At 28.9% G+C, this 21,392-nt stretch overlaps 1 protein-coding gene across 4 annotated transcripts in view; it reads right to left on the bottom strand.

Annotated features, from left to right (window-relative positions):
• The window catches only part of LOC123296657 (potassium voltage-gated channel protein Shaker), a 381,812-nt gene that overhangs the window by 41,173 nt on the left and 319,247 nt on the right, over positions 1-21,392 (bottom strand). For 3 of the 4 annotated variants that reach the window (XM_044878221.1, XM_044878220.1, XM_044878223.1), the window contains exons 2-3: positions 5,836-5,959; positions 3,524-3,789 (exon numbers count right to left, since the gene is read on the bottom strand). In XM_044878221.1, coding sequence (XP_044734156.1) covers positions 3,524-3,789; positions 5,836-5,959 — 390 coding nt within the window. Of the gene's footprint in view, positions 1-3,523; positions 3,790-5,835; positions 5,960-6,068; positions 6,130-21,392 lie in introns of those variants that run through there. The other variant, XM_044878222.1, reaches the window with a different exon arrangement.

The following is a 21,392-nucleotide window of genomic DNA, read 5'->3' on the forward strand; positions in this document are numbered from 1 at the left end:
TCCGATAAGGAAAATATTTTGTTTATCACTCCGTAATTCAACCGACATCTTTATGCAATAAACAATAGCGCTCTACTAATCTTAAAAATCACTGATGAAATGGCAAAATAAACACGTATTTACAGGTCACATCGCATTACCAGTGTAACTTGTATGGACAAGTTTCAATCGCAAGTCGGCACGGGTTACCGTTTATAAAACTGACTAATATTTTTTTCTAGGCAATAATGGGTCATTTCTAAAGTTTTAAGAGGGTATGCGTAAAAATATTTCGAACTTGAAATTTAAGGGACACCCTAATATATATATATATATATGTGTGTGTGTGTGTGTGTGTGTACCTCACTTATGCATAGTTGGCCGCCCCACGATGTAGTCGTTCGTTCGCCCGCCGTCAGTATTGATCGCCCTGCGCGTTGCTGCCCTTGTATATATTCTATATTACCTCTACACTATATACACTATCGTCATTATTATTAATACAATATTGTTATCTTTGTCATACACAATTTATATTTCATATAAGTATACTCTTGTAATTTTATATAAATATAAATATATATATATATATATATATGTTTTATGTACATATTTTCTCATAGCAGAAGAGAAAAAATACATTTTCTTCGTGTCGATGGATAAGATACTACATGGATGAATGCACGTTTCTACATTATCAGGTCGTATGGATGGATGTTGTTGTGTATTGCCATCGTTCTGATTCAACTGAAGTTTAGTAAATGTGATTTGTTTGTTTAGTTACTGATAGTCGAAATGATATTTAAGATGAAAAATGCGAATCATATTAGCTTCAAAAGTTTCTGCCATAAAGAATGGATCTTTCTCTTGTAGTTTAGACTATAGTGGTTAAATGGCAATATAAGGGAAGTAGGTTGTACGGCTGATTCTGCAGTGCCGAAACTCACTGTATCGTTTTTACTACCTTTTTCGGTGAATATTTTAGCTTCTCGATTACTTTGAAAGGTTGATTTCATCTCTTTCATACTTATATCATGCACTTAAACAGCGAAGTCACAACTATAAATAAATTAGTTTCTGTTATGACGACGATTGAAGCGGCTGCCATTTCATCTACTGAGCCATGAACATCAAAAGTACAAATTACCAAAATCTTAAGCGAACCAACGGACTATGGAATATTTGACCATCAAAGTAATATTGAGGAAATTGTCAATGTACGCACACATACTTGGAGAACATTCCGTGCTTCGAAAATAGAAGAGATATTGATATATATATATATATATATATATATATATATATATATATATATATATATATATATATATATATATATCAATACGTCCGGAATTTGGTGCTAGCGAAAGCTTATATTAAGAGTTGCTCAACATAAACAAAATCACTAAGTCCGAAAAGTAGGTGCAGTATACTAACTGAGGTAGCACAATTATCTTATGCGGTATTAAATTCTTTTGATGGGAGTGCATGCTATATGAATGAAGAAGGTTCACTTTGCCTCTCAAAATAAAAGAGGAACTAGAAAATAGAGAGCCAAAAGTAGATGTTAAAATAGCTCTTATGGCGTAAGCCTGTTCCACGTGCCAGTCCACGTGTCAGTCAGTACATTCAGTTAACCACACTCGGAGATATCATAATTTACTCAGATAACCAGAATTCAATTATATATGTAGCATTAAAGGACAAGATAAGAGATAGTGATGAGCTACCAAGAAACGCTTTCCACGATACAACATGTATAGAGGAAAGAAAAAATAAGCTTTAAAAAACTGTAAAAAGATCCACTTCTGTAAAGGAAAATATGGGGACAGGCAAATTGCTAAGATCGACAGCAGAAAAGGTTCGCTTAAAGATTTTGGTGTCGACATTTGTCGCGTTCGTCCTCATTATTTTATAAATCAATCACTAATCATTTTGGATTGAATACTCGATTCTTACATAACAAATTTGAGTAACATTCCATTTTAAAGTTTAAATTACAAATTAATTTTAAACCCTTTTTAAATGATTATATAATCAAAAATATTATTAAAAACAAGACAGCATATATTATTATGAAGATGGTAATTAAAATTTATTGATGTTACGCAAAGAAATTCTAATTAAATTTTCAAATAAATTAATATTCAATTTTACAATTATTTTCTGAAAATTGGTTATTGGTGCTTGTTATTCTACTCTTTGCTTATAAAAACTGGGTGTTTCAAATCATTCGTTCGTTATAGCTCCTTCTAAAAATCAGAATAAAACATTGAAAAGTCGAATCTCTTATCAGTGAGTTGGCCGAATTGATTCGGGATGGTTTTCTGTTTCTATTAGTATTGGAATTAATTTATTCAGACTTACTTGTGTAAATGATAAATCTAGAAACACTAATTACAAAAATTATTTTTTTATAAAATTACTGGAGAAAAATAATACGTTTTGGCGAAATCGAGTGCGGGTTCGAACATATTTTGATTTTGTAGGAAATTTTTTTGAATGTTGTGTTTATCTATATTGTATTAGTAAGGGTCCAAATCACTTCCAGTTGAAATTAGAAAACGTACCCAATTGATCGACATTCTACGCGTTATTTGGAACAAATACGGGTGGTTGCAGGCACTCGGTATGCATAGATAACATTTATTATTGAATCTTTAATTGATATAATTAATTTGACAAATTTTGTTCGAATGAATGTTTTATTCTAGATGACATAATAAATTTATTTGAGAGTCGATAAACGAAAAAATTCCAATTTACTAGAATAATAGGATATTGTTAAAGTTAACACTGGCCAACAAAATTTGATTATATATCCTTGATACGAAAGATTATTTTGTATAGTTTTTGGAGTGCTGAATTCGCATTCGACTCCTGAATTTTTGTAACACATTTGTAACACATGTCAGTTTTTGGTTAGATTCGAAATTCCGTCACACCACTATATAATTCTTTTCTCATATAGAAATTGGGAGCCATCCTTTTTCTTCCCTCTTCCTTTAAATCACAGCTTCAATTTACATTCACCTTTAAAAAAGAGTAAACATCCACGGAAGAGGATTTTCTCAGTCGAAGTGAGCTGAGGTTTCACGAATGTGGAAAAGATACTGGCTAAAGATCTAATGAAGAAGTTATGAGTTTTAATCAAGTCAAATCTATCCTAAATAATGAATCATTAATTCCGAGTATGGTATGGTGTACTCTATCTCGTTTTTCTTTCATAAAAAAAACTATTCCCAAAATAAAAACAGATAACAGATCGATCATTCATTTAAAAAGTCTGCTTAATTTACCGCAATTCCTCTCGAGTGAACATGATCAATTGAAGAAAATAAATGTATTCATTTTCCAGAAATGTTTCCCAATGGTGAACTCAGTGATGATAGTAAAAAATTGACAGTTATCTAATGACGACATGTGTATGTATCAGAGCATAGACTACCTTGAAATATTTGTCTTGTTTTCTAATTTTATATTAACCTTGGGGTTCATTAAATGACAAAACTTTTTTTTTTAATAAAAAATGAATCGAACTTACCTGAATTTATTTGTAGCTAATTCTCCTAATTCGTAAAACTTAATCTCTTCGGAGAAGACATCTAGAGGCACATTGACCGGTCTTCGGAGCCGTCCTCCACTTTGGTAATAGTAAAGAATGGCATCAAAACTCGGCCGGTTGCGGTCGAAAAAGTATTCGTTCCGCAGTGGATCAAAATATCGTATACGGCGTGCTGGATCACCCAATAATGTATCGGGAAATTGATTCAGAGTCCGTAACTGCGTCTCGAATCTTAGGCCGCTTACCTAGAAAAATATTTTATTGTAGTTTAAATTCAGCATAAAAACAAAATTGTTGGTGTTTTGCTTAAAAATAATTCAAGAAAATTCCTATATGTGTTAGTATTCTTTCCATGATACAAAATTTTTTAGTAGAGCTGGAAGTGGACATAGAGTTTTACATACAGGTGTCCCAAAAATCACTGAAACTTGTTGAAATCGGATTATAATTTTCATATTGAATTTTTAAACTCTTGATAGCATCACATATTTTGATTCAACTGCTCAAAAAACATAAAGGTAATAGTTATTTACGATACTAGTGGGTTAACATAACATAACAGCATGATTAACATACGCCTACGAAGTTCGCACAACGAGTGCATAGCATGAGTTGGACAATTGCAGACGTACGTTAATAATACGTAATCACACGTGTTATCATACAAAACTTTATTTATGCCTTTAAAATGTGAAAATAAACAATAATTATCATTTAAAACTTTTCATGGCTTATTGAGAAATATAGAAAATTAAAAAAGGTACTATAGTAACTTGTTATTAGTTAACATTTTAATTTGGAGTGTACTAATTAATCCATTACGATACAAGTGCAGTAATGAATTCATTAACAAACTAAAGCGGTAATGAATTATTTTTCCCATGCTTAATGAGTGAAAAAAGTACTTCTTATCTCACGAGCGTTGATAAAAATTATTCTAAATCGTAAACTTTTCAATTAATTGGTCAAAGATTAAGCATTCAAATGTCGAAGAAAAAAAATGGGATAAAAATAAATTATGTTTTGAAACGATCCAGTGACTTTTGTTAACCCTGTTTCTTAAAAAAATTTTAACAAACAACATTTTTAAATGAATCAATTTTTAAATGAATATGATGTTTATGTGAAAGCTATTTTTATAAATAAAATTGTTTCTATCGATCATAATATTGATTCACGCATGGTGTCCATTAAGAGTCAACGAACACTTATTCTGCTTAATATTCGTTTGTAATGTCTATACAATAAGTTTTTAACTTAAACAAATTTTTAACATAAACAAATCATAAAAAAACACTGACTCACGTTAGCAAATGAAAGATTGTTAGTTTAAAAAAGAACTTTTGTTTAGTAAATTAAAAAATGTAAAATTTTGGAGACCGACAGAGGAATAAAAAATAAGCATATAAATTTTACATTTGTATAATTATAACAAATCCGGTTTCATATTTAAATGTAGCAAGTTAAAGTGGCTATAAATATAAAGTCACTTTTAACAATTCCTATACTCAATTCAAGTCACTTTAAGTTTAAAGGTCGAGCTGAGATTGACGCAATTTGGATACGAGTTTTATAAAAATGGAGGTCAGCGGGTATAGCAGGCTTATAAATACTGGGTTTTGGGTTATTATCGACTCAAAATCAAAAGAAAAAAAGTTCAATTTCATAGAATGTAACTCATTAAAATCGAAAAAATTTAAGAACTTATAAATAGTCTAGTCAAAAAGTTCAAATTGGTGAAACTTAGAAATACTGGTCGCATAAGTACGTGTGATAGATCGTTGGATTCGGAATGATGTCTAGAAAAAGGTGCCAGAAGCATTTTTCAGCACATATTTTAGGAAAAATTGGCAAAATACCTTTTTTTCATCTTTAATTGTCTATAACTTTAGCAATTTTTATGCATCTGGCGCATATTTCTATATTTCATCAATTTGAATCTGTTGCTTAGACTTAAGGAACACAATTATTTGGCTTAAAAATATTCCGAAAACAAAACTAGTGACAAGATGGAAAGAAGTAAGATTTTTCTCTTTCTCTGAGACGAATAAAAAAATGGCGAAACGAAACGTAATCAGTTTATATCGTCTCATAGCAACATTAAAGCTTCCTCAGTTAAGAAACTTGATTCCGAGTTAAGATCCAGCCTTAAGTTCAGTTAAGATTTAATAAGTTATTGATTCCGTTAAGGCTCGAAAAATAATATCCAGAAACTTCTTTTAAAGATCATGGATTTTAACTTGAATTAATTACCTAGAAAATAAATTTTTTAAACAAAAGAAGTTACTTACGTTGATAACGACCCTCTCACAAAAGTCGTGATCGTGTGGAATGGGCTCGAAGTGGGCCACGCCAGTGAACTGGGTATGGGCGTTTGGCCCATCTTCGTCCTGACTGCTCAACTTGGGCAGCGACCTGAAAATAAACAAAACAAAAATTAACTTCCAAATAATTGTAATAAATTTAAAATTTCTCAACACATTTTGAAAAAAAAAATTCAGGCCCATTGTTATTATAAACATACCTATGTTTAGAATGCTGACGATCTTTTGGAATACATAATAATTCACAACAATTGAGCATATCGGTAAAAAAATAATTGTAAATTTAATGCAAACGAGTAATTTTTATGAAATTAATTTGTACTTATTTAATTTAATTAATTAAATTAATTAACGACAAATTAGTATGTGTGTATGCCATTTAATCATTGATGTGTTTGATAATAATTTTATAAGTTGGTACTGAATTTTTTTTTGTAATAATCAATGCTGTCTCTCAAGGTTTAATTTTTTTAGCCATTTGTGTGATTGACTTTAAAGAGACACCAACTCATTTCAATAATTTTTTATTCTTATTAAAAAAAACGATTGTTTCTTGTGGGTTAAGTTGTGTATTGTTTGAAGTGTATATATTGAGTGGACCAAAAATATTACTTAAAAAATTATAGGCACAAGATTTGACAAAAAACATACAAAAAAAAAAAATTCAGACAAAATTTGTAGAAATTTTCGACAACTTTTATAATTAATGTTAATACGATTGAAGGTATAAGAAACGAGATATTTACAAATAACTGATGTTCGATACCTTTGACCTTGAATATCTAAGGACGGTCTCGTGTGACCATATGTGACTTTTGAGACAACATATATACTATCAAAATAAAGGTTTGTACAAAAATTCAGGTTATTCCGTTAGATTCCGAGGTGAAACCCTACGATGATTGGAATAAATACAAATTTTTTAATTTTTGTTTTTTGTGTGAAGCTCTCAAAATTATTTTGTCATAAACATTTTAAATAGCTCAATATCCATAGTTGTTTGACAAGAAACACATGCATAATTAAATTTGACCTTTTCTATTTATTATGAATGGGATAGGCTGAAGGTCCGTATGAAATTTTTTTTCCTTGATCACACGCTCATAAATCTTTTTTTTATTGACTTGGTTAAAATAAATTGATTAAGTTGTTTACTATTTACATTGTCTTTCAAAACCCTACATTTCACAGGTGATTTTTATTGTTGGAGAAAAGTTCTTTTGTTTAAAAGGTTCGCAAAAACGAATTCACAGAAGCAGATGAAAACTCGAAGTACTCTGATATTCATAAACTAAAGTAAAAAAAAACTCGGCATATGGTTAGATTGGGATATATGGAGATATTTTGTTCAGCCCTACGACCTATAGAGAACTGATTGATAGACTTTATTATTATTGAGAGCATTTCACAGTAATAATCTATAAGTCGAACTTTAATGGGGACTGTGGATGGATATTAGGCCTCTTTGCTAATTATCATCGATCGATAAATGAAGTTGACATATTTCGAGTACACTTTATACATAAATTGTGTGTTGCTCAATCGACAATTGATGTTAAAATGCATAACGTATTATTTATTTCTGAATCACGATTATAATTGAAATGTACCGAAAATACACTCAATGACAAAATTGATAAAAAATTGTTGGAACATTATCAAATGTCTGGTACTGTTAGTTTGTAACCGAATTTTCAAAGTTTTCAGATTTGTTTACGTAAATAGAGTCAGTTTGAAACCTTGAAAATGGGCTTTGAGAGGAAAAATTGGCCTTTCCCATCTACAGAGCTTTAAAGAAGTTTTTAAGAGTAAGCAACGTTGAATATAACAAGCTTATTGCCAATTAATTAACAGTCAATTAACAAGAAATAAATAATATATGGCATACGTACATAAATTCGTAAGACCAGTTACATTAATTATATTTTCTATAATAAATTATATATTAAAAATAAAAGGAAAATTAACATTTTTTATAACCATAAAGTTAATTTTTACATCAGTATATTCGGATAGAAGAGTAATGCAAATAACAAGTCAAGAGTCTTCATCGGTAATCTATGGTTGGCTAAAACCGAAAATGATTTCATCCTAAAGCTATATATGTCTTTCAACGGATGCCTCTGTTTTTAAAATAAAGTAGGATTTTTTTCATCATTTGTGAGTGGTTAGGTAATAGAATTCAAGACAGGTAAGTGTATTCATAATAAATTCTAAGAATAGTACTGACTCTTCATGTTATTTTTTCTCTGTTATGAACAAAGGTTCTGACCCTAGCGATTGGGTATAGACATTATGTGTAAAGATATTAGCAAAAAATCGACAAATATGACCCCGATCACAATATTAACACGATTTGTGTGTTTCTAGAAAAGTTATTCGTGAGAAGTTTAGTTTTCATCCATCGGGAAAAATTTATTTATGTATGCTTTTAAATTTCTACTTTCGCTTGATATTAACTGAATACTTGAAGCTTTTCCGAAAGTAAATATACCAACAAACTGAATCGAAAACCGTCAATTCTTCTTATATCAGATTTCAAGAGTATTTGTTAAGGAACTGATACGTATCTTTTTGTAATCTTAACCATTGAATGTAAAATAAAGGTGAAAAGATAAGAGATATTTTCGAGATCTTTGCTTTTTACCTGCCAGAAGGTGTTAAACTAAAAAGTTTTATTTGCCCTTCTAGTTGAGTGTTTTTTCAGTGCTTTTTCATCGTATCTCTTGCAGTAGCCTAAAACTGATTTCCTTGAAAAAACCGGATTTCCCAGCCAAATGTAGAGGAACAAGTGGAAGAATTTTAATTTTAACTAAATAGAAAATTTCTTTGAAATTCGGTTAAAAGTTTAAATAATTATTAACTGTAAATATTTCGAGTATAGTTATGATATTATTATGAGAACTATTGCTTTTTATTTGCTTTTTGTCTCTTTTAAACTTAAAATTCTACAAAATTAATTCGAAAAGTTAAATAACAGTTTTTTTTCTTAAATTATTGAAAAATTATTTTAACTTTTATATTATCATAATTTTTTTATTTGTCTATTAACTAAGTGTCACGAATACGTCCTAAAATACATTTATATTTTATTTTTTATTTCAATTCGAAACTTTTTAAAGCGTGTGTAAAAATATTTTTTTTTATAAATATTCAAAACGATTCAATTGTAACAACTTTTAATTAAAATTCATAGCAAGTATACACACACGATATAACTATATATTGTATGTAACGCCTTTTAATAGATTGCTAGTAATTATTGTTTATTTTCCAATAGAAACAATCCTTTAATTGATTTCTTCATTTGGTAGTTGTTATCAGTTCATAATCAATATTTTCATTAATTCACTATTGTTTTATTTTTATAAATGAAAACGATTAAAAACTATTAAATATTATTTACAGATGGCTTCTGTTAATTCATTGATTATTACAAACATTTGTAACGCTCAAATAAATGAAGAAAGGCAACCGAGTAATAGGCCACTCGTACATTTAGTAATACTGACAGTATCTTCAAATATTGACAGTATTACTGTTCTTGGAAGAAGCAATACTCATAATATGGAATGATAAAATTATTAAATGCGGTCTGTATCGGGAAAGCCAAGCAGGCTACGATAACATACTTAAGCTGAATTTCAGCTGGCGTCGAATTAATAGATGGATAATCAGAAACCATAGTAATTCACAAAAATAATGTTCAAATGTATGGTTATTCCATAGACCACTGCAGCCTAAACAAAATTTAAGCCAACTTATAACTGCCACATTGACTACGATTGACTTGCGATTTTCACTATAACCATTCGCTCAGTAATATTTACATGCCCGCTAAATGATACCTATGTCTCATTTATTTTTATGCATAACTTAACAGGCGCTTGCCATTGCAAGAAAAAAATTTATTGGAAAGTCCACAAATCCCGCGAATTGAACAAGATAAGGTGAAAGGAATCTCCAAGAATTTCTTACATATAATAAAAACCAAATATGCAAATCTAAAACTTAGGAGGCTTTGACGATTCATAAAAATGCCACGCCTCCTGGGTTAAGTCGAATTCGTGGGAGGCTTATTCTTTGACCGAAAGACTATTCGAAAATTGTCAATTCCAAAAGAATCACCAAATCGTAGAATTCATATCAAATACCTTAGGCTTACAGAGAACTGTCTATAATAATACTTGTGTTCGGCAAGTGGTTCTAAGTGTTGAAAACTGGCCTTATATGGTGAAAATTTGATTATATTGCAGGGATATAGTCAACTGAATTTCAACGTTTTAAAAAATTTATTGAAATCCAATTTGGTGTTTAAATTACTAATTGCTAACTAATTTTTGTAACTAACGAAATAGAGAAATCAAGGTTGTAAATGCTGTATAATTATAAAATTAAGGAGCATTCTTATTTTCTATGTTTCAAATAACACTGAAAATAGCGTTTCATGAATCATGAACAAGTTGTATGTAACACACTTTTATTATTTTTATATGCAATTGACGAAACAAAATTTCTGGCACTTCATTTTGACTTTGACGGTCTAAAATGTTTAAATTATTTTACATTTTCTCGGAAAAATTTCATTATTATTTATGAAAATATTTGCAAACAACTAAAATACTTAACAAAATTGAAAACTATTTGAAAGTAACGTCCACTCGTTCGTTCATGACCTACAAAAACTACTTAAAAATAAAGAAATAAATTTATTAAAAATAAAGCCGCGAGAGAGTTTTCTAACTCTTCTGACGTTGTTAATGATAATTATTGATCGCTTAAAATAAACGTCCTTGGTGTGGTATATTACACTGTAGACCACGTGTGTGTAAGGAACAGAACAGTACACCTAATGACGACACACATTACAAAAGAGAGTGTGTCAATTCGAGCTAATAATAATAATACATAAAGCACACATTGCACATACAGAATGTACACTGAAAGTGAAACCAACTCCGTATATAATGCTTTAATTTAATGATTGGATGCGGAGTTTCTGAGATATCGCAGTGCCCACCAGTCAACAAATGTATCCGATTTTTGTACTTTTTGGGTCAAAATTACGTTATAAACTGAGTTTTATCAAAATCGGAGTTTAACAAATTTTTTTTCGATTTTTTGCAATTTTTTTAAGGAGTTTGAAAAAATCGAGAAAACGCAAAAAAAAATTTTGTTTTGGAATTTGATGAAACTTGGTCGATGGGGGTAATTTTGATCCAAAAAGTATAAAAATCAGGTTAATTTAATGCTTAGATGCAGATTTTCCTGAGATATCGCAATATTTGGATCGATTTTAGTCCGTATCTCAAAAACTATTCGACCAGTCAACAAATGTACCCGATTTGTGTACTTTTTGGGTCAAAATTACCTCATAAACTGAGTTTTATCAAAATCGGAGATTAAAAAATTATTTCGATTTTTTGCAATTTTTTTAAGGGGTACCCCTTGGAAAAAATTGAGAAAACGCAAAAAAAAATTTTGTTATGGAATTTGATGAAACTCAATTGATGGGGTAATTTTGATCCAAAAAATATAAAAATTAGGTTAATTTAATAATTGCACCTATAGAAAGTTACGTTTAGTTAACTTAAGTGATAGTCTTTGTTTTAAAAAGGAGAAATTACCCAGCAAAGCAGGCGGGTATCTGCTAGTTTTAAACTTAGCAAAATAATATCGGCCATATGGATGTAGTTATAAATAGGAAATGTGTACAAACAGGTTACATGTTTTTTATTCATGTACATAGTCTAACAGTATATATCATAATAATTGTCCATACACGTAGGAAAATCATATTTGTTTGCAATATGGTAGAACTTACTAGTTATGTAGTTCTGTATATTCTCAAACACGATATCTTTTTATACTGGAAAATTAATAGTTAACCGGTTTAACCAATCACAAACTTAGTTACGTATATAAATCACAAGAATTTCGAAAAAAATAAATTTATAAAACTAAAGAAGAGAAAAATATTACATAATAATTTAAAAAAATTCAATTTTAAAACAATTTTGCAGAATACCTTCAATTATATGCATATGTCCAATTGAAGTCCGTTTCCATTAAAGAATTTATTTTATATATCCAAATTGATCGATTCAACTAATTTTACACTATTCCTTAATAATTCCAGGGTACTCGTAAAAGTTTTAGTCACTTCTCAGCCATAAGAATTGGCTAAATTTTTTATATGCATCCTGTATACATACACATAATATTTGTTGTGATTATTACAACATGAGTGATGGTTTATTTTTATATAAATATAATATGAATTGCGGGTATAAAAATACTATAAAGTGTTTGTTATATTGTATATGTCTGTATTTGATGTAAATTGTAAAAAAAAAAAAACAGTCTTTGTTAGAAAAATGAGGTTAGGTATATGTTGTTGTGTGGTATGGTTTTGTATGTGTTACATATATTATTGTTAATACAATAATGTTTCTTTTTTTTTTTTAAATGTATGTTCTAAATGCACAAATGGGATTATTATGATCTTGTTTCTCTGTGCATGCATTTACCGCTAAAAGCTTATAAAAAAAATGTAGTAAGGAACTACCTAGAAACCAGGTTTTCTCACAATGAACAAGCTTGATATGTAGTCAGTGGCAAGAGTGAGGGATGTAAATACTAAGACAAGTAATATTTTCAAAATATGAATGAACTAGCTTGATACCCGCCTCTCTTGATCTCACTTATTAACGTTCCACAACACTTGAAGGGATTGTTTTAGGCAGCTAAAAGATATGAACAGTTTTCAATTTTTTAAATTGTAAAATAGTCATAATTTTATAAGTATATCAGAAAAGGTGGCCATGAATGTGACATTTACTGTTTTAAATTTTTACAGATATCTTTAATTTATGGTTCAAATCTATATCTTTATAATTTATAGTTAATATGTTATTCCGATGTATGAGCTATATTGCTGTACAGTTTCATTAAAAACCATTAGCTAGTTTTTGTGTGAAAGCGTAACAAACATACAAACAAACAAACATCCTTACTTTACATTTATAATATATAGGGATTTATTGTTTGATAGTTTTGTATGGTAAAACCTATGGGAATTTGATTCCAATATATTGTGTACAATTTGCATATAAAATAAATGTTATCCAAATTTTTCAACTTTTTACACATAGGTCATAGGTCATATTACAATTAAGTGGGTTGTTGTAATTCTTGTGAGATTTCCTTACGGCACACATATATTAATAACATACATTTTTCTTTTCCTCAAAGCCTTCACAATTTATTTATAATTGTATTATAATTTTCATGTTGTTATACAGGCTGACTCAAAAAATGAGGAGGCTATAACACGGTAGTTTTTGTTTTTAAAGTTGAAATTGCCCAGCAAAGCAAGTGGGTAAGTGCTGGTCATTAATATTTCCAAAAAAATTTGAAATTTCTGGCATATTAAGTAGAAAAAATATAATATAAACATTAAGCTGAAGCTTTTTCAGTTTCAGGGTATTTACCATACCAAGTTCAGGAATAAAATGTGAAAAAGTTATCTTTTACAATAACGAGTGTTTATTGAAGTTCAATGTCCAATTCAAGGTTGGTGACGGCATGAAAGATTGGTGAAGTACTTAAGGACCATGCTGTATATAATTATCATTATGTGATAATTACTGTATACACATATAAAAATTTCTGCAATTTATACATTCGGTCTCAGCTCGGCATCTGTTTAGATTTCTGAATGAAATCATATTTATTTTAGAAAAGTTTTCGAAATACTTAAATTTCAGTAGACATAATGAATAGATAATTAGTTCAAGGTTAGGCTCTAAGAATGACATTAAGAAAATTTATAAATAATGTTGTTAAGAAAAAAAAAGTCTGGCATGTCTAACTATAATATAGGCACTTGAAATTAACTGCACTAGTTGTAGAGTATTTATTTTATCTATTATATTTTTATTAGGTATTTATAAGTAGTTTTTAGACTTCTGCAAAAGATAATTTTCATATTTTGAATATACATTTGTTACTATTATTTTTCATGTAAATTAGTAAAATCAGTCCTTGTTTTTGCACGAAAAATCCACTTTGAAAGCGGTAAGCAACGAATCGATATTTCGCATTTCCGGAATGTACACATATTTAAGTATACTCTTTTGAAACTTTGAACGCGTTTTTCTCGAAACAGCATTATCAAAGTCGGTGAACAAGATTTCTCCGAAAAGCCTCCACCGATCGGTATCAAATTTGTACACAATTTTCTGAAGATATTTTCCCCAGATATTGATCGAAGGATTAAAATTTCTGAAATTTTTTCGATATTTTAGACCTTTTGAAGTTGAAAATTTAAAGAAATTTTTGGCATTTTTTCATTTTAAATAATCCAAACCAGAGATATTGTGTTCACCATCGGACACCTTTTTTAGAAGACCTCTAGGGTAATACCTACAGGAGTAGTACCATATTAAATTTTTGAAACACTAGTTATTACTAAGTTGAATTAATTTAATTTTTCTACGGTATTTCTTTACAAGAAAAAAAAATCTCAGATTATTCCGAATTCTTCTGGATTATGCAAGAATGTTCAAATCTGTGGCCAACGTACCAACTTGACTTTAAAAGTATTTTCTTAGATTATAAACTGTAGACAGGATGTTCAAATCCTTCGAAAAAATTTATAAAATACTCAAACCAATTTGTTATATTTTCATACACAGGGAAATGTTTTGACCTTCAGATTTTAGAAAATTAATTAATTATATCTTCTGGATCTTTTAACCATCAAATGTACCCATGTTAAGTATGCTAAGTTTCCTAAAATTGACGCTCTTTTGCATATTTAAAAGCAAAGTGAATTGAATGAATCATTTATATGACCTAAAAGATTAGAAAAATTCCTAGAGTGTCCGAATAAAATGAATAAAGATGAATAAAGACATTACTTCTATTAATCATTTGAAGATTCCTACTAACCATAAAACAAAACAGCTTGCCTTGCTTCAATATACAACAGCATTATGAGAAAGAGAAAATTGAATATTTGCCAAATAAACTAACGACTTAATTGTTCATATATGTTGTGTATGAATTTTGTACAAATTATAACTTTGAACTATAATATGTGTCGATTGAAAATATGTGTAGGTTGGTTCAAGCAACTTAACCTATAAATACTTCACTATGAATGTATGAATGTATGTTTATATATAAATATTATTAAAACTATTTAAAATTTACTAAAATATAAACTTTATGTACAATCACATGCTAGCGTAATTTATTGTTTTATGAACTTTATTTAATTCTTCCCCATTCCATTGTTTTTAAGCGTGCCATTTAGGTTAGCTTTTTCTAATAGAAATGACTAGCGTTTACTCACTTTGGCATTTAATTATTATGTTGAAACAATATTATTCTCGAAAAAATTTGATAGGAACCATTATACTCTATTGTACGAAAATCGAACTTTTGGCTTCTTTCTTTCTAGATCTACGTTCTGTCTCTAATTCCCGAAATGATGTGGTTTAAAAGAACTTTTTAACTTTCTTGTCAGTGTTTTACTTGTTCACTTATGTAAGTAATGTTCATTATACAATTAAAAGAGGTTAGGTTAGGTTAGGTTATATTGGCTGTCCACCAAGGACACACTTAGATCATAGAGCCCATTGTGATAACATATATGTGTTTTACCACCTTTTCGCTGATAATTTCATTTATCAGCTCCTTAATTTCAGAGGCTGAGTGTACCTTCTTCATGAATATACCATGCATGAATACCTAAGCGTACCGCGGACGGAAATGGTTACTCCTTAACGACCTGAGCTAATAGGGCGACATTAAAAGGCGAAACAAATGAAAAATTATAAAAAGTCCGCATTAAAATTTTTCAAAAGCGTGGATTTAAGCTTGAAGTCAATTGGTAGCTCGGACTACCTTGACATATAGGCTCCGATTGCCAGTCTTACTGCAGTTTTGCTTATATTACTTAACGATAAATATGAGATGAACTAGGTGATATAGAATCGATTGGTTGATATAATTACAAGATACCACAAATTGTTGTTCTGCTAGCCCTTGGTTAGCTATTCCGTTTAAATTTATCTAAATATAATATTTAAACAAAAGATTATTATATTTTATTTGTGTGGTCTCTAAGTATGTTTGCATGTGTTTGTAAATTATGTAAAATTTCAATTTCAGTGTATACAATTTAACAATATATTTTTGCCTTTAGCGAAAGGTAAATTACTTTTCAAAAATGGCCTGAAATCAGTAAGTACAGATTAGTTTTTTGAATAATAAGTGTCATACTAAAGCAACTTGAATATGCAAGCGTCTTATCAATCGTTTGGACTATAATTTAAAGTATTCTACTAGTTTAAGTGTCTTAAAAAAAAGTTTAAAAATTATAATAATAAATTTTGCAAAATTTAATATTTTGAATGACAAATTCAAAGAATGGGGTGCTCGATATCTGTCAAATCAGCTAATTTTAAGAATGAATGAACATAGCACCCCACGATTTGAATTTTACATTATAAACAAAAAATTACTATCCAATTAATGCAATAAAGCGTGTTTTTCGTTATTTAACTAATAATAATAATAATAATTTTTTTTTAGGTATTTTGGTGGCTTTGATAGAGTGGCAAATTGGGACACCCATTTTGGTATCATGTCTTTAAATGTTGTACAGACTAGACTATCTTTAATAAAGTTATGTAATTTTTAACATTCTCCACTTTCAATTTCCTTTGCATTTTTTGTTTGGCTTCTTAGAAAATGCTATAAGATTATTATTATTTGTATAAAAATAGTCTGTTACTACTTCCTTTGATTTGCTGTCATTTTAATAAATTAGAAATTTCACTAAAATCGATCTTAAAATTTAACAAATTATTATTAGCAATGCTACTGTTCTACAAAAATAACTAGCAACAAAAGTACCTCTTTCTGAAGGTAAATACTTTCATTAAGGCATAAAGAAAAATTTTGTTCGGCAAAATTCTTTGTCAAGGTTACAGTTAACAGTTTTGATTTATCGTCAAGACTAGATAAGTTGACGAATAGTCAGTTTCAGAGTACTTAAAAAAACTACCAAAGAAGTACCCGCTTACAATTTTATCTTTCAATTTCGTATTCAAAAGTATTTCAAATGCATACTTTAAAATTATTATTTTTTTGCATGTCCAAATCACCTTTATATAATTTTGCATATATATCTCTGAAAATTTATCTAATTTTTGATTCATCAATTTAGTAATATTTATAATAATCATTTTGTAAATATTTATAGTGATGAAAATTAATTGGTTTTACTGCCTACACCCATCAAATGTTTTTAATTTAAGTTTAATAATTTATAAATTTAGACATAAAATTAATTTGTGAGTCGTAATTATATTTGAAAAGGCATTATTTTAAATTCATTTAAATGAATCAATCGTTTTCAATTTTATTTTCTATTATAAAATAAATAAAAAGCTTTCAATGAATGTTTAAGTTGATAGCAAAAACTTTTCGTGGCTTTGCTTACTGACAGCTTCATCAAGGTCATTGGATCAAGTGTAATGAATGGAATAACTACTACTTGGTAAAAGTTAAATATTTTCGTCATGCTCAAAAGTGTGTATGTATTATTGAAAATTTCATCCTTTCGTTAAAAGAAATTTTTGGGATACATTGCCATAATATAATTTGACAGGAAAATGTCTTTAAAACGACTACCCATCAGAAGGTATTTCAATAATTTCTTTGATATATTTCTAGTCATTTCTTAAAAAAACAAAAGGGTGTTATAAGTTTTTGCGCTATGCGTGTGTGTGTGTCTTTCTGTTTATCTGTGGCATAAATAGACAGACAGACGTAGTGCCTAAACGGATGGACCGATTGAAATTTTTTTTGTTTTGTTTGAAAACTTATTTAATGCAGATTGTTCTTAGCTATGTTTCAAGTGCGAGTTTAGTTTCCATACCCGAAAAATTTGACGAGGGTTTTTTTCAATTTTGTAAATTTCACTTGTTTTAATAGTAAAAATATCGCAAAAAGGGGCAAAAATTGAAGCAATTTTTTTGTAAATTTAGTAAAACGAATGAAAGATAATTCTTGCGTTCCATATTTAAGCTCATTTTTGTTTCATCTAGTGATCAATAAATATCATATATTGATATAATAAATAATAAGGATAATGATATGATGAAAATGCTACTTAATTATTTGTTTAAAATTTCGATTTATTTATGTCGAGTACATTTTCGTTATAAATGAATCTTTCTATGAAATAAATAAATAAATAAATAAGTGTATATACTAACTACATAGATGCATACATAATATAAACTACATACATATATATTGCATAGAATGAATATACAATATAATACATAATATTTGAACTAGGCCGAGTTGACGTCACACTATGTTGTGGTAGAGTTTATTCTGACCCAATATAATACTTTGTATATAGGCATGTAATGTATAAACATTATATGCAGTTATAGAAAATGTTTGTTAGTATTATTGTACACGATGGAAAACATGTTGAAAAATCACACTAAGCTGACTGATCGATCAACGCACAGCTCAAACTGCTGGGTCTAGAAGCCTGAAATTTTGTACACACGTTCCTTGAATGATGTAAGTGAGTTCATCCCCTAAGGGATTCAAAAGGGGATGTGAATTTCGTATATGAGAAACCCATGTTAATAATTGTATAGACAAATATAGATCAACTTGTGTTATAATGTAACCACTGAAGATACAAATTTGAATTAGTTAAAAGATTTCTAAAAGATTTTGATCCAAAAGTTTATTATTGGATGCAAATTTTCGGAGATATCCCAATATTTGGATCGATTTTAATCCGTATCTCAAAAACTATTCGATCAGTCAACAAATGCACCTGATTTTTGTACTTTTTGGGTCAAAATTACCTTATATACTGAGTTTTAACGAAATTGGGGATAAACAATTTTTTTTTAATTTTTGCAATTTTTTAAGGGGTACCCCTATGAAAAAATCGAGAAAATCGAGGAAAAAATTTTTGTTTTGGAATTTGATGAAACTCAGTAGATAGGGTAATTTGGATCTTAAAAGTATAAAAATCAGGTTAATTTAATGATTGGACCTATAGAAAGTTACAATGTCAGCGAGTATCATGGGCAAACCTTATATTCAAAAAAGTAAAAGTTCTCCAACGAAAAACTAAAATCCATAATAATGTGAACAAATGGGGGGAATAATTGAGGGCTATAACGTGATAATATTTGTTTTAAAAAGGAGAAATTGCCCAACAAAGCACAAAATTTTGTATTTGTTTCAAATAGAAAATATTTTTGTACTTTTTGTATTTTTCAATCTCTGAAGGAATTCGCTTAGCTAACACACTTTTATTCTGACTACCAATTTATTAGGATAATCCCCGCTAAGTAATTGCTGTTGAATAGCATAAAGTTAATGCACAAAATTTCAAATAACTTTATAGATGGACATAAGATGTTGGACAGAAAATATTCAAGAAAGTTATAAACATGATGTATGTATGTTTGTATATTTATTATACTCTAAAAAACTAATAACTGTGATTACTTTTTCACAACCAATAACTAGGTTTTATTTTTCCAATGTGCACAACATTTTTCTATATATGTACAGTAAATAGTAGCCTTGTCACCGCTCTACATCATCAATTTATTCTTCCTTCTATTTTTTATATGTACTCTATGTAATATATTGGCATTGTAAAATGTGTACATATATGAAGATGTTACAATTCACACATTTGTTTTTGTATAGTTTTCTTTGTCAGAGGAAAATACTGTCATTTTAATCAAAAAGATGTGTTTGTTGATTGGTTATTAATAAAATATTATGACGGCTTTATAATATAATAGCAGAACCAGGCCAAAAAAAATATGTTCAATTTACTAAAGCTGATAATTTGAAGATTGGTTATAGTAGTTGTGTACACACACATACTGCAATCAGTCAAGCGAACGATAGAACCGGGGTCAGATATATGATATCGAAACGATTAAGTTTTACGTGGTACTTAAATGAATTTACTAAAGCTGAAAATTGTTATACAGATTGTATAATGCATATAAATAACAGTTAAATAACAGTTAGTCAGTTAGGTGTTAGAATAAGACTGGTCAGTCAGCCCTTTTTTATGAATAATAAATAGATAATATTCATTTATGATTTTCGTGATATTTAAATGAATTTATTAAAGCTGAAAATTGTTATACAGCTTATATGTTGCATATAGATAACAGTTATGACGGTCAGTCAGTTAAACGTTATAACAGGGCTGGTCAGTCACCCCTTATTTGTGAACAATAAATAAATAAGATTCATTTAGATTTCCGTGGTATTTAAATTGATTTATTAAAGCTGAAAATTGTTATATAGCAATATACAAGCTTATTATTCGATTAAATTAAATTTCATTTTCAGTTCACTATAACTTGCAAAATAAGTCGAAAATTTAGTTAAATTAAAAACTTTCCTTTAATATAAATTAATTTGGTCGATTAATATTTAGAAAAAGATTTACAATTTTTTGTGTCTTTTGCTTACTTTTACACAAATTGCGGGAAAAATCTACATTTACCTAATATAACCGTGACATAACTTGATATCTAGATCTCGTAAAATAGTATATAAATATTACTTCTTTAAACAGAAAGATCAATATTTAACCCATTTAATTATCTGAGTAAGTTTAAGGTGTAGACCAAAAACTGAAACTGGACTAAATTATTCCTGTAAATAAGCAAAAATGAAAAACTAAAATGTTGAGCATACTGGGAGCTATTATTTCATCATTTTTGAGTTATAAACACGAAACCCAATAGGCTTATTTATCGAATTATGTCTGGTCCAGTTTTTTTTTACCGGCGTTATACCTACAACTGTGTTTTGGTATTTATTTTCAAAACGTAAATTGGACAAGAAAAGAAGTTTAGAAATTTGTAAAAAAAGATCTTCGCAAAAGCCATTTTTAGCTTCAGCTATACGGCAGATTAAAATCAAAAGTGCCAATTTCGTTCGACTATTAATAATTCGAAAAAAGCACATGTTCTAGAGAAAATAATAAGCTTGACAATGGTAATATCGGTCTTCTAACTAATAACAAAAAAAAATTGTTTTCTGCTTATACCTTTTCGATCCTAGAGCCTTTCCAAAATACTTGACTTTTTATGTTAAGTTACATAAGCTATTAAATACTCTAGTGTTCATCGTTCAAATATATTATCTTTATTGTGGATATGCCAATTTATTTCCAAGAATATAATAAAATCGGGACATTCACCACATTCTCCTTGTCACATATAAAGGCACACATATAGATATAGATTTTAGTTATCTTCTATAAAGATAAATATCGTATATATTAAAGATTTATATATTTGCTCGTTTTAAGTACCTTTATTTTTAGTTGGTTGTTGTTGGAGAAAAAGCAGTAAAAATGATACTGAAATTATGATTGTATGACAGAGGTAACTGACCCTAGATGAGGGTGAAAGGTTAAAGTGCAC

This window comes from Chrysoperla carnea, chromosome 3 (genome assembly GCF_905475395.1).
Source record: "Chrysoperla carnea chromosome 3, inChrCarn1.1, whole genome shotgun sequence".
In the NCBI taxonomy this organism is placed as follows: Eukaryota; Metazoa; Arthropoda; class Insecta; order Neuroptera; family Chrysopidae; genus Chrysoperla; species Chrysoperla carnea.